The sequence below is a fragment of the Scomber japonicus genome, chromosome 12 (genome assembly GCF_027409825.1).
Source record: "Scomber japonicus isolate fScoJap1 chromosome 12, fScoJap1.pri, whole genome shotgun sequence".
Taxonomy (NCBI): domain Eukaryota; kingdom Metazoa; phylum Chordata; class Actinopteri; order Scombriformes; family Scombridae; genus Scomber; species Scomber japonicus.
In genome coordinates this window covers 16,235,400-16,255,378 of record NC_070589.1, presented here as the reverse complement: position 1 = coordinate 16,255,378, position 19,979 = coordinate 16,235,400, and the positions used below count along the sequence as shown (strand labels likewise).

Below are 19,979 nucleotides of genomic sequence, written 5' to 3'. Positions count from 1 at the left end.
TCACTCCCCTTGGTGTTTATGGAATTGTGAAACTTCATTTTATGCACTCAAGCCACGCAACCTGCTATAAAGTGCCAATCCAGTTATTATATATTTACACATTATAATAATTATTATAATGAAACATTAAACGCCCTAACGTCTAATAGATGCAAATTGAAAAATCTGTCATCAACTCAAATTAGAGTTTTTGAATCCTGATATATTGTGCTTAAAAACACTTTTGCTTTATTGCAATAAATAAGTAAAAGAATAACAATTAACAGGAGCAGATGACATTGTTGCTAGTTGCTAGTTTTTTGGACGCCTTGACATGACAGACCTGCCCGTTTTCACACTAACTGCAATGTGAAAATGTGCAGGTCAATGTAAAAGATGCGCAAAGCATTTCCGTTAGAAACTACAGAGCATCAATAGTCATTATTTTTATTTTTGTTTTGTAACAATCCACATTTGTTGTTTTTAATAATTTTATTATTTTTATACAGTATTGAAACAAAAAAAATAATGTGGTGCATTCACATTTTTCCCAAGGGATTCTTTGCAAGTTTGATCTCTACAAGGGTAAAACAGTGAAAAGCTTGAAGCTGGATCCATCCATGTTAAAACTCACAGGGAATAGGAAGACTGGGCCTGATTTGAAAATCATCTACGAGATTTGATGGAATTTTTTTTTTCCTGCGCCAACATTTTATTCCAGATTTATGTGTGTTTACTGTGTTTTTGTAAGGAACGACGAATCAGGTTCCCAGCATTTTGTCTTTTAAAGAAACTTCCAGTCCATGCGAAACAACAGTCCAAAGAAAACAAACAAATCCCACCCCCACCCCCCCACCCCCATCCAGTCTCTTCCTCCTCTCCACCACAGGCCTCTTTACGCAACGTAGGTGTACACTTTACGATCTTCTGGTGTCCTCGCCAAGTATTCTCTTTCTATTAGTCCTTCTATACGCTTTTTGATTACCACAGGACTGGGAAGAAAACGAGCCCGGAGCTGCTGAGTCACCTGAGGACACAAAGGTTGCAACATGTAAGAAAAATGAATCAAAACCCCAAGATTCCCCTTTATTATATTTCATAGCAGAATGTGAAGTTCAAATAAAAATATTAGCAAACTGCTGGATCAAGAACTGGAAGAATGTAAAAAATTGGTGAATCAAAACTTAAATCTTAATTTTGTATTATCACATAGGCTCCTTACCTCTGCCACCAGGACATTGTGCTGCATCTTCTTCCTCGACTTCATGATTCGGACAATGGCTGCCTCAATCTCATGCTTCCTGTCATCATCCACTTTCTGCCGCGTCTCTTTCCTTTCAGGATCTGACTCCCCTTGTTTAGCAGCAACTGGGGAAAGCGAGGCAGAGGGGAAAACATGAGGAAGATAAGATAAAAGTAGAGAAAGTGGAACAGTCCCACCCATCTGCCCTCTAGTCTCCACTCAGTGAGTTGAAAGAAGAGATGCTGAAACATGAATGAGGGCTAATCTGCATGTCTATTTGTTAGAAATTAAACTTTCAGTAGAGTCTGAGAGTGGGGCGAGATGTGGACTCTCTATACTCTCAGTGTGTGTCATACACAAACTTTACACACCTGTCTGTATTTTGACTCTGTGCAGTTTGGAAGTAAACTGATCATTGACTGTAAACACATGGCCATTCTCTATCTCCTTGGACTTTGGCTCCTTGGTGAGAACTCTCTGTGTGGGTTTCCCACAGGCCAAAGACTGCAACGCTCGCACCAGCTCCCGCTCAGGAATATCTGTCTCCTGCTGGATCTCCTGTAAACAAAAAACAAAACAAAAAATGACTTCTACAAAGAGGCTTTATGAGAGCGGAGGACAAACAGAACTACTCCAAGAACAAGATTTATGAAATCAGGTTAGGAAGTGCTGCACTGTGCACTCACCTCAAAAGTGCACTTTTCTCTGTTGTTGAAGAGCATGAGAATGGTCATCTGGAAGGTGGAGACCTGCAGTATGTGCTTACGGGTGTTAGAGCCCGTCACCTGGGCGCCTCCCACACCCACTTCTGACCCATCCTCCTGCAAGCATAAGTAGAAAGGAAGATAAACGCATACATTTTGATACTGCTTTGAAGAGAACAAGTCATTTAAAAAAGTGACCTATACCTTTTTAACAGCTCCATAGAAAGTTGCATTTAGGTCTGCTCCACCCATGTGGTGCTGCAATGTGAGCTGTCTACCGCTGTGTTTGGCGAGGTAAAACCTGTGAAAGAAAGAAACAGAAACCCTTTAAAGTACAACACTGATCCTCCAGACGTATCGTAAAACTTGTAAACAAATTTGAGATTACCTCCTAAAGACTTCAAAGGCGTGTCTGGGAGCAGGGGGGATGGTGCATTTGGGTGTTGCTGACTGTGTAGGCCAGTAACCAGTAGTGAGGACTCTTACTGTGAGGTCCACTCCACTTAGAGATGCCTGAAAAAGATACAGGCAAGTTTTCTTTTAACTTACATTTTTGCCGTTAATATTTATAATTAAAAGGTTAGAAGTAGTTCTGTTTCACTCCTGCGTTTACACATCTTGCTGAATTGATGTAAATAGACCTTTAACTGTATTAGAAATTATTACTGACTTCTTCTGATAGGGTGTTAGACTGCCTTACCGACGTAGACTGTATATGCTGCCTGAACTCATCCATGGTAGTGTTGGAGATGCTCATGTCTCTAAACATCCCTTCCAGTTTTGAAGTGAACTGACAGCCACATTCTGTCTGCAAACAAGAAAGACAGACAACGATGAGATGAATCACTGACAGAGTGAACACAGGGAAACATGAGCAGAGCAGGCGTTACAGTCAGGAATATGCATTCACATCTGTGTCTACACCTCTCTCACTCTTTTACCTTGAGCTTAGAGATCATGTTCTTCTCTGAGTCGTCTGAGACACTCTTGTTGCTGAGCAGCCTGCGGCCCAGATGCTGCTTGTAGTACCTTTCAAACACATCCTTCTCCTGCATGAACCTGAACAGCACCATCGCTTTGTCAAGGATAGACTCCACCTCCTGTTCTGTCAACTAATCAGGTAAAAAAACAAGAAGGCAATGTACAGTTAAATGTAATGTAGAAAGTTGTACCTGCAAAAAATGTCTAAATTATAGATGTGGTCATTTGATCAAGCAATTTTTGAAGTGTTGAAGCAGCTACATACCCCTTTGACTCCCTTCTTGAGCTTATCATCGATGAAGAGGGATAGGTACTCTGGTGAGCGGGAGTTGAGATTGAGAAAATACTCAAAGTCTCCGGCTATGGTTTGTTTGAACAATCTGTCATTGTTGAACGACTCAAGGAGGAAACGATCAAAACGTGTTTTGAGGTCTAGCAGGCCCTGTAGAGAATAAAAAACAGCTGATGAAACATTTAACAGTCAACAAAACAACAAAATTCCCTTGTATCTACAATTTTTAGTAGGGTTTGCCAAGTGTCTCAGCATGGAGGAATTAAGCTAGGACTCAAGAGTTGTGTTTTTTGGACTCATAGTTTAACCAGCATACCTGGATATAGTCGACAGGGTTCTTGCCTTCTCCTTCTTCTGACACAAGAGCCTTGCCCTGTTCTCTCAGGTAAGAGCTCATACACTCGCACATAGTTTTCAGGCCATTTGGCACCCGACTGAACAGCTTGTACATGCATGCCAGGTCTGAGAGGGAGACATGGAAAATGGAGTGAGAAACAAGTAAAAAATCCCCCACTTTCAATTTCTGGTTTTCTTCTAAATCATACCCAGAATAAAGAGAGAAACATCTATGGAGGAAACATGTTTACCTTCTGTCTTGCCATTCTTGAGCATATGGACAAGACCAGAGTTCTCCATCTCTACAATAGTCTTCATGTGTTTAGAAATGAGCTCCCTTTCCACCACCTTGACAATGGGCTCCTCTGTTGACTTGTCCAGGCAGTGCATTACTCGCTCGATCTCCTCATTGATTCTGGCCTCTACCTTCTTAATGTAGACACTGGCACTGTTTTCTGCTAGGAACTTTTGGCTCTCCATCTAAAAGAAACAGATAGTGTGAGTAGTTTTATTGGAAAGACTGATATGAGTTTATAAAAACACAGAGACACCAAAAACTTAGCATAGACTCACCTGGAAGAATTCGGCTGACATATCTAAGAATGGGCCTTCGAAGTCCTCCTCATAAACAGATCTGCCATCCAGGCCAAGAATCATCAGCATCTGGCAAGCATTTCTGATTGCCCCTCTACAAAGAACAGTAACAAAACAGGAGTTTCAATATTGATATTTATGTAAAAATGTAAAAAATCCTGCCGTTAAATTACTACTGGCAAATACTAAAATGACAAATACATTTATAAAACAAAGAATTATTTTAGTTTAATTGCAAACATATTTGAAAACATATTGAACCAAATTTCACAACCTTATTGAGTTTTAAGTAGAAAAATGAGCCCTCACAATTGATTTTATTTCTATCGGTGTAACTATTAGTATTGTATATAAAAAAGAGGAAAGCCAGACAGTTAATTATAATGCTGTTAAATCTTAATACACGTCTTCTCAGCAGATGAGGGGACAAGTTTGGTAACGTCAGCTGTTGTAAAAGCCAATGAAAGCAAAATACACTTCTGAATCTGCTACTGAATCCAGCTGTATTATTTATCTTAATACAGCACATCAAAGAAATCTATTGAGTCCAGATCAAAATAATTTATCTGAGTATTATACATCCTGTATTTGACCCAAAGTTTTCCCAAATATCACACACCAGACTAGTGTCATTATGTCTGTGAATTTCCTACAACCTGCCTTGCTTTCTGTGTTTAACTGGCTCCACTAATTTGACCAGTAAGTAAACAAGTCTAAATCAGTGTTTTCTTGCTCCAGGCTGTCAATCAGTGAAGCAAAACTTCTTACCTGTCCACCACTTCTCCCTTCCTCTCACGTGCGATCATGTCCAGTAACGTCTGCCGTAAGTGATCTCGAATGCAGCCGTAGCGCACCACCTGGTCCCTGAATATGATGAGGCCGAGGTTGTACACATTCTCCACATTGTTTTGCTGAACATAGACTCGGTCCTGAAGTCAAAAAGGAGAGAATGGGGAGAAAAATATTTCTGTTATTGTATGTGTGGAAAGAAGTATAGCAATCCAAAACTGCTTAGTAGTAGATTAGACTTGATTCCCCTTGCACATGTCATGTATTTAAAAACCGTGTAAATTGAATTCAGACATTTTCTTCTAAACACATTAAATAGGTCATACATTTATTTCTAAAAAAGGTGTTAAAAAGCATTTCAACCACTTAGATTTGAATTGTGGAGCGAGGCATCACAAACTGTGTTTCAAGATTTCTGTGTTCAGGATTTAGTGGGCGGGTCTGAAAATCACTGCTGCATAAACCCGCCCCTGCTGCTCTAGAGGTATAAATACATTCAGCGCACACACAAGCTAGCCGCCAAGCTAGCCGCCAAGTTAGCCACCGAGCTAGCCGCTGAGCTAGCGGCAGAAAGCTCTCAGACTTAGTGTCCATGTTTTGGGTAGAGGTGGTGACTTTAATTGACAGGTGACACTTGGTAGTGGGCGGGGTTTCAGCAAACCCAGCGGGCACTCCCACAGCGTTTGGGAGCAGAGAAAGAGGCTGCTTTTTACACAACTTTGAAGCCTAATTTCATGTATTTGGCGATTTTTTTAATCATTCAAATTTGGCAGGGTGGTTAACAACACACTTTTCTGTGGTATGTCAAACTCAGAACACATATTTATTCTTACTTTACACGGACTTCAAGTATTTTTAATGTTGATCAGTGTCAAAAAATGAATTACATCCACTGTGTTTCAATGTGGTGCTAAAATAATACCTCCAGTGGGGGAGTGAATCCTATTAATAGGGCTGCATATGTCAGCAAAGCTTTCAGTATACACTGTAGCACCCTACTGACAGTTGCAGCGCTTTAGAAGGTGATTAGATACAAGATTTGTCATCATCAACGCTAAACCAAATCAACAAATCTCAGCAGGTGCCAAATTACAGACGTTTGGATATTCAGAGTGATATTGATGCGATTTGAATAATCAGTTGGTTTTGTTTTTTTTTTTTATGCCTGAAAAAAGCGCCTGTTTAATGGACTTGGAGTTTGGCCTTCTATTGCCTTTTATTCTTTCTTCACTTTGGGGGAGATTAGAGAAGTAACTGTATTGAATTTATTAGATTAGATACCTTTACATATTATTAGATACCTACATATTAGACAGCAGCAGGTAACAAAGGCAAAAATGTAAGAAAACAAACAAACAACCATGCTCTTGATTGACGTGAATGAATATTTACAATCACCCTGCCTCATCTAGACAAATCAGTGATATTGATTGAGAGAGAGTTAGTTTCAACAAGATAAATACACTGAGTAAGAACAGCAAAGTCACACTTGCAGGTTGTCGGACTCTCCTCTAGAGGTCAGCAGGCGGATAACAACAGCTGCAGCCTGCACTCATTGCACAGACGTTGTGAGTCTGCAGTAGTTTAACAACAGAAAGCCAACTGTCCGAGGTAAAGGCAGGACAGGAAAAAGGAGTGCGATTCAAAAGAAACCCCGGAGAGTTGTATAGTCCCTGAAATGCCTGCGCCATTGTTTGGCCTAATTTGTGTGTTTGTGTGTGTGTAACTCAAGGGCTGAGTCACTCACACACAACTCAACAGACTGGCTGCAGGCTAAAGTAAATCAACTAACCCTGCCAGTTGTCCAACAAAACAAATAAATACAGCAACAGAGCCTCTTTTGTTGGGCCCACAAATAAAACAGCACCTTACAATCAAAGTCCAGAATAGTATGAAGGGGAAGGTTGGAGAGAGTTGGACACAAAATCACAAATCACTCACGACAAGGAACAAGCGCTGTAATCCACTTGCAGAGGCAATGGAGGCCATGGGAGGCATGTAAAACTAGTGGTTATACAAAAACAACATGAAAGTCACCATTTCATGTTGGTTAAAGATATTTTTAAATAATCTACAACTACCGTATCATTCAGTTACAGACAATGAGCGTGACAACAGGCACTGACTACCTACCATGTACATGAGGATGTCTCTGATCATAACCATGGCAGTTTGATGGTCATTCCAGGCCTGATTCAGTGTTTGCAGAAAGTTATTATTTAGAGAGTTTAGGACGTCTTCCCGTACCTGAAATTAGAAACATATGAGTGAGTAATTTTACATCTTCTAATCTAGAAGTGACCATAACCTGAAGAATGGAAATTTAAAACAAAGTGCCACAACAGTGCTTAATTATTTTGTTCTTTTGTCAACAATGGGGAATCTACTTTTTAAAAAGGTGCATTAATGAGGGATGAGTTTGGTTACTTTGTTGATGAGGTGCTCTGTGACGACCTCCCTCAGGCCTGTGTAGAGCTTCTCTCCATGCTTGTGGAGCACCATCGTGTAGGCGTTCCTGTACAGCTCCTCAAAGCTGAGCCCACTGTTGTTCTTCCTCTGAATCTCCTGGATGGCATTCTTCAGAAGGTCCCAGATGTTGTTCACATACTTCTCATCCATTGTCATCTACAGAATGGGGTAGAAGGACGAAAGTGTGTTGACTCGCAAAATGATTTTACTTTGTTATTTCTAGATGGCACAAGTAGATGATGACAGCGATGTCAAGCAAGAGAAATATTTTCTGTAATACAATTTTACAGACCAGGGATAGTTGTAAAAAAAAGATTCACTCTTTAATTTGGGTCTAATATAAGCTGTAAATTGTTAATGGATGTTAAAACTGCAGTTTTCTAAGACTGTGTCCACACTAAAGCAGAAGACGTTTGAAAACATATTTTTTCAATCACTTCGACCTTTGATCCAAACTAAGCATCAATATCCACCTTGTAGAGTGGACAGGGACCACTTGTTTTGTAAGTGCTTATGTTTGATTGATGACCTCTACAAAATTGGGTATTTAAGTGTCGTATAAATGTTAAGACTTCAACCTACTGTCACTTACAACTCTCTCTGTGATTGTTAATTTCATATATAGCCAACCATACAATACAAGTGATGCTGATATTATTGTGTCTGTTATCACAAAAGCTGTGCAAGCACAAAATAACAGGTGGCAATAAAAGGTAGCCATGATGAATCACAGTTTTATATCAGCAACAGACAGATATTACTTCTATCTTTTCTGCCAATCACGTAGCAGAGATGGAGCCATAACAAGCCAATCAGGTCGCAGGAAGATAGTTAAGATACAGCCATGCAAAGTGTTGAGCTGGGTGTGCTTCTGTTTTGGTTACTGCAGTCAGAGACAGAAGAGACTGTCAGCATCAAGCATCAGCCAAAACAGAGATCACACCGACACTGTTGACTGTTCATACAAAAGGTTAGGAAATTTCGGAAGTGTGGTGCTATGTCATTTGTAGATTGTGTTGAGGATCTGTGCATGGCCTTATAGCTGAAGACAAATAAAGTACTTCTTTACTCTTGTAAACAGGTAACCAAACCTCATGGTAACAAACGATCGTCATGTTCTGAGTGTCTATTATGAAAGACTGAAAATGATAATTAGGTCACCAAGATAGAGTTCTAGGATGTTTACATCTCTCTCAAACTGTTCTCTTCCTGCTTTACAGGGAATGGAGAGGAAGTAGGAAAATGTTAATTTTCAAACCACTCTAATACCTGTGATGTGTTCAACTTTCTGACTAATAATATAACCACAGTTAAGCTTTCAGTATCTCCAATTAGAAAAATGTAAGGCTGAAATGATTACTATGTTATGATATATTGTGACTTCTGCTACATCCACCTTAAATATAGTTTCTGTGTCAATGTCATTATGAAATTTAATGTTCCACCTGTAATCTGCTTCCACTTAATCATAGCGGGCTGCCTACACAGATTTTGGCCTCATGTTACTGCACTAAACACCTGTGAGGTGAACAGATGTTAAATTTGGGGAAAAGGAGAGGTATCTGAGTCAATGTCAGCAGAGAGCAGTTAGATTGGTGCATCCTTAGTGAAAAGTAACTCGGGCTTGAGAGCTAACCAAACTAAATTACTGTTTTGCATTTTCAAACGTAAGGTCAGGGTTTTTAAATTACAGGATGAGCATGTCTCAAAATAACAATTACAAATACAGGAGCTGGAAAAGGATGAATTAATCAAAAATCAATTAAACTGTCAATTACAGTGACCAAGACCACATAGTCTGTGGCTAGATTGTGGACTAATGGTCTGGTCTTGCTCTTGTGTTTAAGCTCAACATTTGAGAAAAGGATTATCACTCACTCATCTGCTCACTGACTCACTCAGCCACACACCCACTCATAAACGTGAATATCCAACTGAAGACAAATTTTTGCATAGAGTTCACACTAACTAATCTAAACAAGGGATTGAGGGATGTTGCAAGGACTAGGTAGCCAAGACATACATATTCCAAAACCTGTAATACCTATATATATATATATATATATATATATATATATATATATTACAAAAAATAAACGGTGTGTGTATATGAAGGTACTATGCACCCCAGTGTTCAGTGGATGATGATGAAATCGTCGTGTGACAGTAGTGATAGTAATAGGTAACTGGATTCACAACATTACTCAAGTTACATTAGGAATGTTTACTGTTTACTTCGTGTTATTTTCATGTTAGTCTAAACTTGCCTTAACTCTAGAGAAAGCAGTTGTCATCTTTTTACTGATTGTCATATTTAAAGGTCTAAAGCCAAAGCGCACGAAAATGCAATACCAACAGCCAAAACAGCTTGCCGTTACCATAGCGTAACGATACTTGCTTACTAACTGCAACTACCACCAAGTCGGCTAACATGATCAGGCCTGCTACACAGCTAACGCTAGCTGCTACCTGCTATAGTGTCTCACTGTGGAAGTTTACTTACATATGCTAACGTTAGCTAATGTCAAACGACGATGGCACTTTCAACCCAAGACGCTGGCTAACGTTAAATAAACCGAGCTAGTAACACAGCTAAAAGCAGTGCGGGGAATTTGTCCAGCTAACAGCAGTTTTCCCTTGACAATGACATGTTTTTCTCGTATGAGCAGCCGGCTAGCAGCCACTTGGCTAGCATATAAAGCTGTCATCCACGGTGCTCGAGTCTCACAGTTGGCGTCTAAGCGCTCACACAGCCGGTAAATACTTACAGGAAAGGCTCGTATCCTCATCTTGGTGTCCTTCTTGGTGCCGCCTTTGAGGTTGGACATGATTAGTTACAACGACTATCGCTTCTAAGTTAACTTAAAGACTACATGAAAGGCGGCTGCTAGTTTTGCTTGCTACGCCAGGAAAGCGGCAGGGAAACTCTATGACCTCCCCTTTGGGAATTAGGTCGGTCTGCGTGTCTGCTGTGTTGTTGTCACTCGCTCTCCAGTCTCAGTGTTTTCTTGCTAATGTTAGCTTGTATGCAGTGATGGCGGTCGGCTGTACTCTTCTCACTCAATGCGCAACATCGAGATATCGCGAGAGTGAAGTGAGCACGGTGACAGGTGCATTCCACAGGTTGATAATAACCGCTCATATCGCAGCGGGTTACTGGGTATTACATTTAATGTCTAACTCTATTACGACGAAAAAAGCTGTAAGTAGCGTTGTGTAAAAGAGTAACAACTACTGTGAAGACAAAATAATTGGTTGAACTAAAAACAACTGTTGACAAGAAAGCACCAAGGACAGAAAAAAGACTTTATTCTTGCTAACTTTCATAATTTCTTAGACGGTAATTAAGCTAAGTTACTTTTTTTTTAAGAAAAAAGAAACCATGAACGTGCAAGATATATTGACTTTGACCATGCTTTTTCTCAAGACTGTTTATACAAAAGGTTAGGACATTTAGGCAGTGTGGTGCTATGTAATGTGTAGGTTGTGTTGAGGATCTGTGCCCATAATGTGCTATATTCTTCAGATCACTGCATGCATGGCCTTACAACTGCAAAGACAAAGAAAGTGCTTCTTGACTCTTGTAAACAGGTAACCAAACATGGTAACAAACAAAAGCAAAGTAAACCAAGATAGAGTCCTTGGATGTTTACATCTCGCCCAAACTGTTTTTTCCCTGCTTTACAGATAATGGAGAGAAAGTAGAAAAACATTCATGAAGTGTTTCAAGCCACCTTTTGATATGTTCAACTTTCTGAGTAATACAGATACTACAGTGTCAGATATGTTCAGTTTGACCATGCTTTTTCTCCTCTTTGCTGTTTTCCAGTCCACTGTTCACTGCAATGGCCCAGATGCAAATTCCGATGACTGACCAAAGGCTGGAAGACTGAATATCTTCTCACTGTCATGATGACGCTCTCTGAATCAAAGAAAGAAGAAATACAACAAATACGTGAGGCCACTGTCTTAACTCCTATTAAAAGAAGATATTACAGACCAGACAATAAGGCACATTAAAGGCTACAACTATTATCAAATGATCAAGTAATTATCGTAGACTCATTTTACAGCCTAAAGTGTGCTTTTTAAGGGTAATTAATCAAGCTCAGACCCTTTGCCTAAGTAAAATATAGCAATATAGCAATATAAAAAATATCCAATTACAAGTAAAAATCCTTCATGAAAAATCCAAGTTCAGTAAGCACTAACAGCAAAATGTACTTAAAGTATTAGTACTAGTACCAAGAAAAAGTACTAATTTCATCCCTCTGACGGCTATATTATATATGACATCATTATATTATGAATACTGAAGCATGAATGTGTAAGCAGTAGGGGAGGGAAAATCTCTCGATTATATGATGCCAGTGTGGATTGTGCCAGTGCCTAAAAAAGCAAATGTCCGTGATCTTAAAGATTTTAGGCCCATAGCCCTGACCTCCTAGATCATGAAATGTTTTGAAAGAGTGGTCCTTGGGCATTTTAGTAGGCAGGTTTCTGCACACCAGGATCCACTCCAGTTTGCATATAGGAGGGGTGTTGGTTTTAGATGATGCTCTACTTTATATGCTACACAGAGTCTATAGGCACTTGGAGTCAGCTGGTGCATCTGCGAGAATCTTATTTTTCTGTTTCTCAAATGCTTTTAATACAATTCAGCCACATATTTTAGTTAAGAAACTGCTGAACTGGAAAATAAATAACAACTCAATTGCATGGGTAATGGAATACCTCACATCTAGACCTCAGTTTGTGAAAATTGGTGATGCGGTATCCAAAACTATTTTAACCAATACTGGATCACCAGAGGGTATAGTGTTGTCACCCTTTTTATTCACCCTGTATACCTTGGACTGGAGGTCAAGTTTGGTCTCTAACTGCCACTTACAGAAATTTTACGATGACTCTGCACTTGTTGGTTGCATCACTGGAGACAACCACTTATCCTACTTAAAGAAAATCGACAGCTTTGTCAAGTGGTTTGATGAAAACCATTTAATTTTAAACCTAAATAAGACAAAATAACTTATCATTGATTTTAGAAAGAAAAAGATACCAGTGACTCCTGTACTTATCAATGATGTGGCTGTTGAGGTGGTCCCATACTACAGGTACCTTGGCGTCCTTGTGGATAACAGCCTGGACTGGAAAGAGAACATCTGTGCCATTTTTACAAAGGTGGGCCTTTGTAAAAATGGCACGGATGTTCTTCCTCCTTTGGTCATTTGATGTCAGCAGGCCACTCTTAAATGTCTTTTATCAAAGTATTTCAGCTAGTGTGCTTTTTATGCTGTTGTCTGCTGGGGTTGGGGGTTGAAGTCAGATGACAGAAATAGGATCAACAAGTTAATATTAAAGGCAGGATCCATCATTGGTTTTCCCCCTGACTCACTAGAGGTGGTCATGGAGAAGAGAGTAGGCAGGAAACTCAGTAGCCTCCTGCTTAAAAAGGACCAGCCATTGTTTGGTGTTTTTAGTGAACTGAAGAGATCCTTTAGTGCTAGTGATGCCAAGGTGCTCTACAGAAAGATTTAGAAGGGTTTATACCTGATGCAATGAGTTTTTTTAAATGAACATTGCTGTTGACGTCTGAGCGTTGTGGATTGTTTGATTAATGATGATGTGGTGCTTTGCATTTATCTTGTACTGCTTGAGTCTGTATGTTTCCTTGCTGCATGATGGCTGTTTTTGTGAGGTGACATTCAATTTCCCCTCCAAGGGATTAATAAAGTACCTCTATCGTATCTTATCTTATCTTATGCATCACGATGCAGACGTGGGCGACTCTGCATTGATTCACAACGGTCAAGAATCGATTATTTAAACCTTGATGTGACTTGTAATAACTTGATGTTGACGGAACCAAATAGTGAGGGCAGCGAAGCGGCCGGATATCTTAAAGTGCGCACACGCGAGAGTTCATCTGTAGTTCATCTTAAAAAGAAGACTGCAAGCATTTTTTTTTTAATTAAATGACTAAATAATTACCTTTGTGAGACGTGAAGTTTAATGTGAACGTTTAATGCTGTCACTCAGCTAACGCTAACGGTACCGTTAGCGGAGTGGCGCAGCTAATAGAGCAGCTGACCAACGCACACTGCAGCATGAAGCAACATAAACTCTGAGGTGAGAAGCTCAGTCTGTCTCATCTCTACAACCCTGCAGCTGCTCAACGTGTTGGACAGTGATGTCTGTCCCGGATCTAACAGTACAGCAGAGAGGTTGCTTTGCATTGCTGGAGACATGATACCAAACAGCACTGCTCTCCGCCCTCAGTTTGTTACTCTCAAACAGGCAGGTGAGATTCACCTCTACTAGGTCTATATTATTGACAGATTTTGATCTACTTAATGTGGAGACTTTTATGTTTAACATGCATGTTGAATGTCGACCTTCAGATTTTGAAAGTAGGCCTACTTTCTAAATAAAAAAGGCAGTTCATCTGACTTCTAGTATCAGTTGATGAAAAAGTAGTAGTAATAAAGAAAAATGAGGATGTGATAGGTTGAGATGCATCAATAATCGTCTTAGAATTGAATCGTAGCCCTGTGAATTGGAGTTTAATTGAATCTGAGTTGCCAAGAGATTCCCACCCCTTGTAAGCAGCATATTACTGTTGTAGTTGCTGGATGTGGAGCTACTACTTTATTTACAGTCAGATAGTTTAGTCCAGTGGTTCCCAACCTAGGTGTTGTTTTTGGAATTTTTCTTTAATCTTTGATTTTTGGTGAAATATTGGATCATTTAAATTTGTATTGAAATGAAACCATGTGAGAACTTTAGAGGGGGAAATCAGTATTTGATGGAGCTGTTAACAACTCATAGACATCTAAAATGTGACTCCGACTACACACTGCTTTTCGTAAGATGTCAAAAGCCAAATTAGTTGGAAACCACTGATTTCATCTTTAACAATGTGTTGTGTTTGAAAAGCTTGTTATATTATCCTTTGAATCATATCTTCATCTGAATATTAACAAATCAATTAGCAGATAAATGTCAAATAAATGGAGTAGAAAGGACATTATTTCCCTCTGAAATGTAGTCGAGTGGAAATATAAAGTAGTAATAAAATAGAACCTAAGAATTGTATCACTTGAGTAAATGTACTCAGTTACTTTCCATCATTGTTTATCAATCCAAAAACAGTTAAAGTATAGAAGTCTACCTCTGCATTCTGCTGTCATGATGGGTACTGTTGCAGTTTTTCGAAAAACAGCTCCAGCTTTCCTCCTTAGGCCCAAGTTTTCCAGCTCCAGCTTTCTAATTTCCGTTTGCATCACTCTGATCACCTGGATGAGCTTCTGTTCGTTGTCCATGGTGCTGACTGCACACACTTTCACCTTGACTGCATCTTTCTCATTGGCATTCAACCCACCACATGACCCCATCTGACGTGTAAACACACAGTGTGTACCCGTCTGTGTCATTTTTCATTTAAAGCTGATTAAAAGCTTACCATTGGGTGAACAAAGAAATAAGTAATCAATCAAAAAGCAGCAATCTAGTCTGTCATCAGAGTTTTGATATTCGGGTTGCATGATGAGATGAGTGTTATTTCCTTCTTAGTGATCTGATACCTACCACTTTCCCTTCTCTTGTTAAATATTCATCTACTCTGTCAACGTAAAGCAACAATAGGTGCTTGGGAGAGGTGTAGTCTGTGGTCTAGCACAGTCCATGTCTATGTGAAAGGGGAGGAACTGTTTTTTCTTTAAATCATTGTTAATATGATTAAAATGCATAAAGGTAGTCTTTTTGCTAACATACAGCTTGAAAGTTTGCGAACCCTTTAGAATTTCCTCTATTTCTGCATAAATATGATCTAAAACATGTTAAGATTTTTACACAAGTCCTAAAACTAGATAAAGAGAAAACAATTAAACAAATGAGACAAAAACCTCAAACTTATTAATTCATTTATTCAGGAAAATTATCCAATCTTACATATTTGAGTGAGCCAAAAGTATGTGAACCTCCAGGATTCAGATTCAGGATCAATTCATTTAAAAGGGAAATTAGAGTTGGGTGTTTCAGTCAGTGGGATGACAATCAGGTGTGAGTCTGTGAGGCCGTGCCTTATTTAAAGAAGAGAAATTTGGGTTGTCACTAGCAAATTGTAAAGGGCTCACAAACTTTCAAGCAGCACTGTATAATGTTATCTATCTGAGCTCCCACACTGTAATAATGATCAGATGGTTGGTGTTTTTGTTAGCTGTTTGTGTGTGTGTGTGTGTGTGTGTGTGTGTGTGTGTGTGTGTGTGTGTGTGTGTGTGTGTGTGTGTGTGTGTGTGTGTGTGTTACTACATGCTGCTTTACAGTAATAACACTATGCCTATACAGTATACTTTGAAGAAAGAATATGATCCTGTGAGTGTTTGGATGGTGCTGCTCTGCTGCTCTCTAGTGTCCAGTAGTCCCAACACCAAGAGTAACCTAACACCAAGATAAAAAACACTGTTTCACTGACCTCTTCTGGTTGAAAGCCTCAAATCTGCAGCACCTCTGACCACAACTAACAGTGATGTCAGAGTATGCTGAACACACCCAGACTACACTTTCTCAAAGAGGAATTAATACATTAGGCGACACTTGCCACCTCATAGAGATAATTAAATAGCTTTGGACACTGATGGAGACCAGTAGACATTAAAACATGAGAGATAAGCACAGGTGATGTCCTGAAGGCAGGCAGATATAGCGGGTCTGGTGGAACAAATGACTTATGGGTGAATACCACATACGTTATTCCTAAAGAAATTAGATATAACCCATTTCTTATATTTGGTGATGTGATTTTTGTCACTGAAGTCCCCCGCTGCTCTGCCACAATTTTGCTAGATGACATTGTTTTTCTATGGCACATATTTGACCAGCTGAGTGTAGCATAATATCAAGTCGCCTGTTTGCTTGTGTCATGTTTTGACACCACATTACATACTTTCAGTTCCTCCCTTTCCACAGTGTGTAAGCTGTTTGTCCGCTGATAACAACCCCCCCAGTCACTGTGAGATAAACTCCTCTAGCTGCTGTAGAGACAGCTAACACAAGAAGCTGACAGCCTAGATGACAGAAATGCATTGTGACTGTAGAAACACACTCTGCTGCATGAAAGATGTCTGTGTAAAATACTGTTAAATCAACTCAGATATCACTGTTGCTGGGAATGCACAAAGTCATTGTTTTCAAGCACAATAACAGTAGCAATCATTAAAAAAAATATGCTTACTTTTGTTTACCACATGTCATATTGAAGATGGCCAGCAGGTGGCATGTACTGTAGTGACAGTGTTACAATATTAAGCCTGAAGTACTCAAGCTTCACTCCATGTGCAAGCACATGACATCCTCCAGCAGCAGAGTAAGCCCAAAGGACAACGGTATAAAGTGGTGCATTTGAAAGCAGAGGTAATTGATTTTTTGCAAGTGATTACAGAAGCAGAATTTAATACGCTGCTTTTGATTTCAGCTCTTTTCATCGTTGCTAGCCGCTTTGCAAACATGACACCAGGGGGTAAGGACAAATACGGCTCCCTGCAAAATCCCGCACTCATCATTTTAGCCAAGTCGCAGTTGACCTGGCGCCAACACCACAAAACAGGACAAGTAATTTAATTTGCCACTGCTGCCGACCTTGAAGCAGGGAATGTAGGCTACCAGAATCCCAATGGGGAAGCTTGAAGAAAACGTTCTGGGAGCTGAGAGAGGGGTCAGACTGTTCTGTTTGAAGCACCACACACAGTTTCCTCACATCTAAAGGAATACTTTTGTCCTTCATATTTCCATGCAGAGATACAAGAGATTTGTCTATTTTTGACAAGAGATTTGTCTATTTTTGTTTTAAATATAATATTACCAATTCATGATTTCACTTTAGGTTTATCAACTACTGATCCTGTATAAAATATTATAAGCTTTTAAGGATAACATCATAATAATACAATTTCTAATAGTCACAGTCTAGGCGGACACTGTGCTCTATATCAGGCCCTTTCCATTGCATCAAATCAGAAAAATGACAAGTATGCAGTGCTTTCTCTCCCCCCCAGAATGTTAGTGTCTTCAAAGTGGAAAAAATGACGTAGCAGTAGTCGAGGAGTGAACTCCAGAGTTTCAACAGGTGTCATGCCTGGCCAATAAATTCAGTTAAAGGCTAATATTGACCTAATCCTAGACAAGATGTGGACCTACATGAACTTTATATCTCACAAACAGGGAAAGGATCATGACTCACAGGATACATCACACTTAAGTCTAGAAAGTATCACCTCCCAGTGTGAGAGGTGCTAAATAAAACAAATAGCATAGGAGGGCATGATAAATAAGCTTAGACAGGATAGAACTTTATTAATCCCAAAGGAAATTCATGTGCGAGAGATTGCTCAAATTTGACAACATAAGAATGAAAACAATAGAGTGATAAATGTAAAGTGTCTGAGGAGTAAATGCTAACACTTGTGACTAATAAAATAACATGATCAACGTAGCAAAACAAGTAAAGAAAAATAGAAAAGATTACATGTTATTGAAAAGTTATATTGGCAATGATATTGAAAAAGTAATAAAAAAGTAATATTGCACAATAATAAAAAGTAATATTGCACATGATATTGAAAAGGTAAAAGGATCTAGGACATACAGTATCTGCTTTTATTATGTGATACATGCCAAGGATGTCTCATGATACTTCTTACAGTAATGTTTACATACTGGATCTCACGAAATATGTAACAAGACATGATATTTTGGTGCACTGGCCTCTCTTGATGTGATCACATATCATAAAAATGAATGTGTCTCACAGAAGTTCAAATGGTCACTTTAGAAATTGCTCGGCCATTGCATAATCACACACTTGTTTTGTCATTGTGACTTGTCACCACAATGACAACGATGGAATGACATTAAGAGGTAAGGTAAATTCTCAAATCCCCTAAGTAAAACAAGTGCGCTGTAACTTTGTAACACGTTGGTAATGTCTCATATGCAGGCACATTCCCAATTCCATCTCTCATCACCCGGAGGGGAACAAATGTCCTCTTTCAGCCATGTGATGTGACCTGATCGTAATTGCAGTCATAACTTGTTGCCCCATCGAAGTGACATCTTAAATCACCCCAGTGAAAATATCGTGGGTCAGAATTCAATATTGGTCGTAAAATCTAAATATAAGGCCCCAGAGACTAAGCTGTTTCGCAGAGCGCTGTGGTAGCTGTCTGGCAAGAACACCCGCAGGGTAATAATAAGGCCTGCAGGCGGAGTCCTTGGAAGAGAGGAAGAGAGCTTCTGCTATTGAGATTATTAGTATAATATTTGTGAAATGGTATAATGGTGTTTTGAAAATCAAAGGCTGAAGAAGCTATTTGAAAGGATTTTTTAAATTGTGTGCTATGTGTCCTTGTCATCCTGCATGCCAGTGTTTCAAATAGAGACCTGTAGGTTTTCCAGACACTCTGCACTGTTTTTAATAACATAGCTCATAGCCATGGTCCCATCCAACAGCCTTCATTATGACTCAGTAATCATAGACTACATTTGTTTTTCTTTTCCTCTCCACTCTCTCTATCTCGCTCTTTATAGGCTTCTGTCTTTCTCCCCCTGTGTTTGTCTTCCTCAGAGCAAGACGAATCCAGTAGTGAGCAAGAGCTGCTAGTGGAGAAAGTGTTTGTTGACTTTTCGGCACAGACTGGTGCTCTGTAGGGGAGCAGTCTGTTATTTATGGCTCAGAGCCTTATGCGATTGGCTGAGGAGAGATATAATTATGTCTGGCGCTCAGCTTAGCTAGTTTTAGACTTACAATAGATGCCATGTTGAGTTCACTGGTTGCTAGGTTACTAAGTGGAGGGACTCTACTGTAAAGAAAATGTTTGTGATATTTTGTCTGGTGGTTGAACCTTTTTCCACACCTACTCTTGGTCCTAGTAAGTTCCCCCAATGAGGTGAAGCTGCTAAACATCTGGGCAATGTAATTAGTTGATAGTGTGTGGGATGTTGTTGATGTAGAGTCAATGTTGTTTCTTGACCCACAAAAGCTTCATAAGGGTGTATGTTACAGGTGAATAAAATTCATGATTAATAACATTACTGTTAATTTATCACATCTCAATATGTTTCTGTCTAAACATCTTCTACTTCTTTTACTGAAGTTTCCCATTGAAAGCATGTTTGGTGGCAAAATAGATCACTTTGTCGTTAGATGAATATTGAATATTGATTGTTGAAAAAAAAAAAGTCCCACTATTTTATTTTATAGCAACAAACATAAAAAAGGCAAAAGGAATCCAAATCTCAACATGTACATTTGAAGCTTTGTTAAAGGAAATTATTATATATTATGTGTATTTCAGTATACAGTGTACAAATTGCAACAATTAATGATTAGGAGAACCTTTTGGATAATTAATGGCTGAACACAATTCTACTACTTAATAACTACTTTCCCACTGGATGACTGAGCTGTAGTCTGAGTCATCTGGCAAGACAGGCACAAATTAAAAACCATCAGACGACTATAATGTTATGTTTTGTCAATGTCACTTCAATAGCGTCTAATAATGGAGCTTTTTTACTGACTTTTTTACTGTACGTC

At 39.2% G+C, this 19,979-nt stretch overlaps 1 protein-coding gene across 1 annotated transcript; it reads right to left on the bottom strand.

Moving 5' to 3' along the window:
- Nucleotides 1–418: 418 nt before the first annotated feature.
- LOC128369030 (cullin-3-like) lies at nucleotides 419–10,427 on the bottom strand. The gene is made up of 16 exons (XM_053329983.1): nucleotides 10,156–10,427; nucleotides 7,346–7,543; nucleotides 7,052–7,165; nucleotides 4,898–5,058; nucleotides 4,109–4,223; nucleotides 3,787–4,015; nucleotides 3,516–3,661; nucleotides 3,173–3,349; nucleotides 2,868–3,038; nucleotides 2,627–2,734; nucleotides 2,315–2,439; nucleotides 2,131–2,227; nucleotides 1,909–2,043; nucleotides 1,594–1,780; nucleotides 1,202–1,347; nucleotides 419–1,006 (listed from the first exon to the last, which is right to left on the bottom strand). Exons 1-16 carry the CDS (start codon nucleotides 10,213–10,215, stop codon nucleotides 875–877), a joined length of 2,301 nt encoding a protein of 766 aa, XP_053185958.1. The 5' UTR covers nucleotides 10,216–10,427; the 3' UTR covers nucleotides 419–874.
- Nucleotides 10,428–19,979: the final 9,552 nt, after the last annotated feature.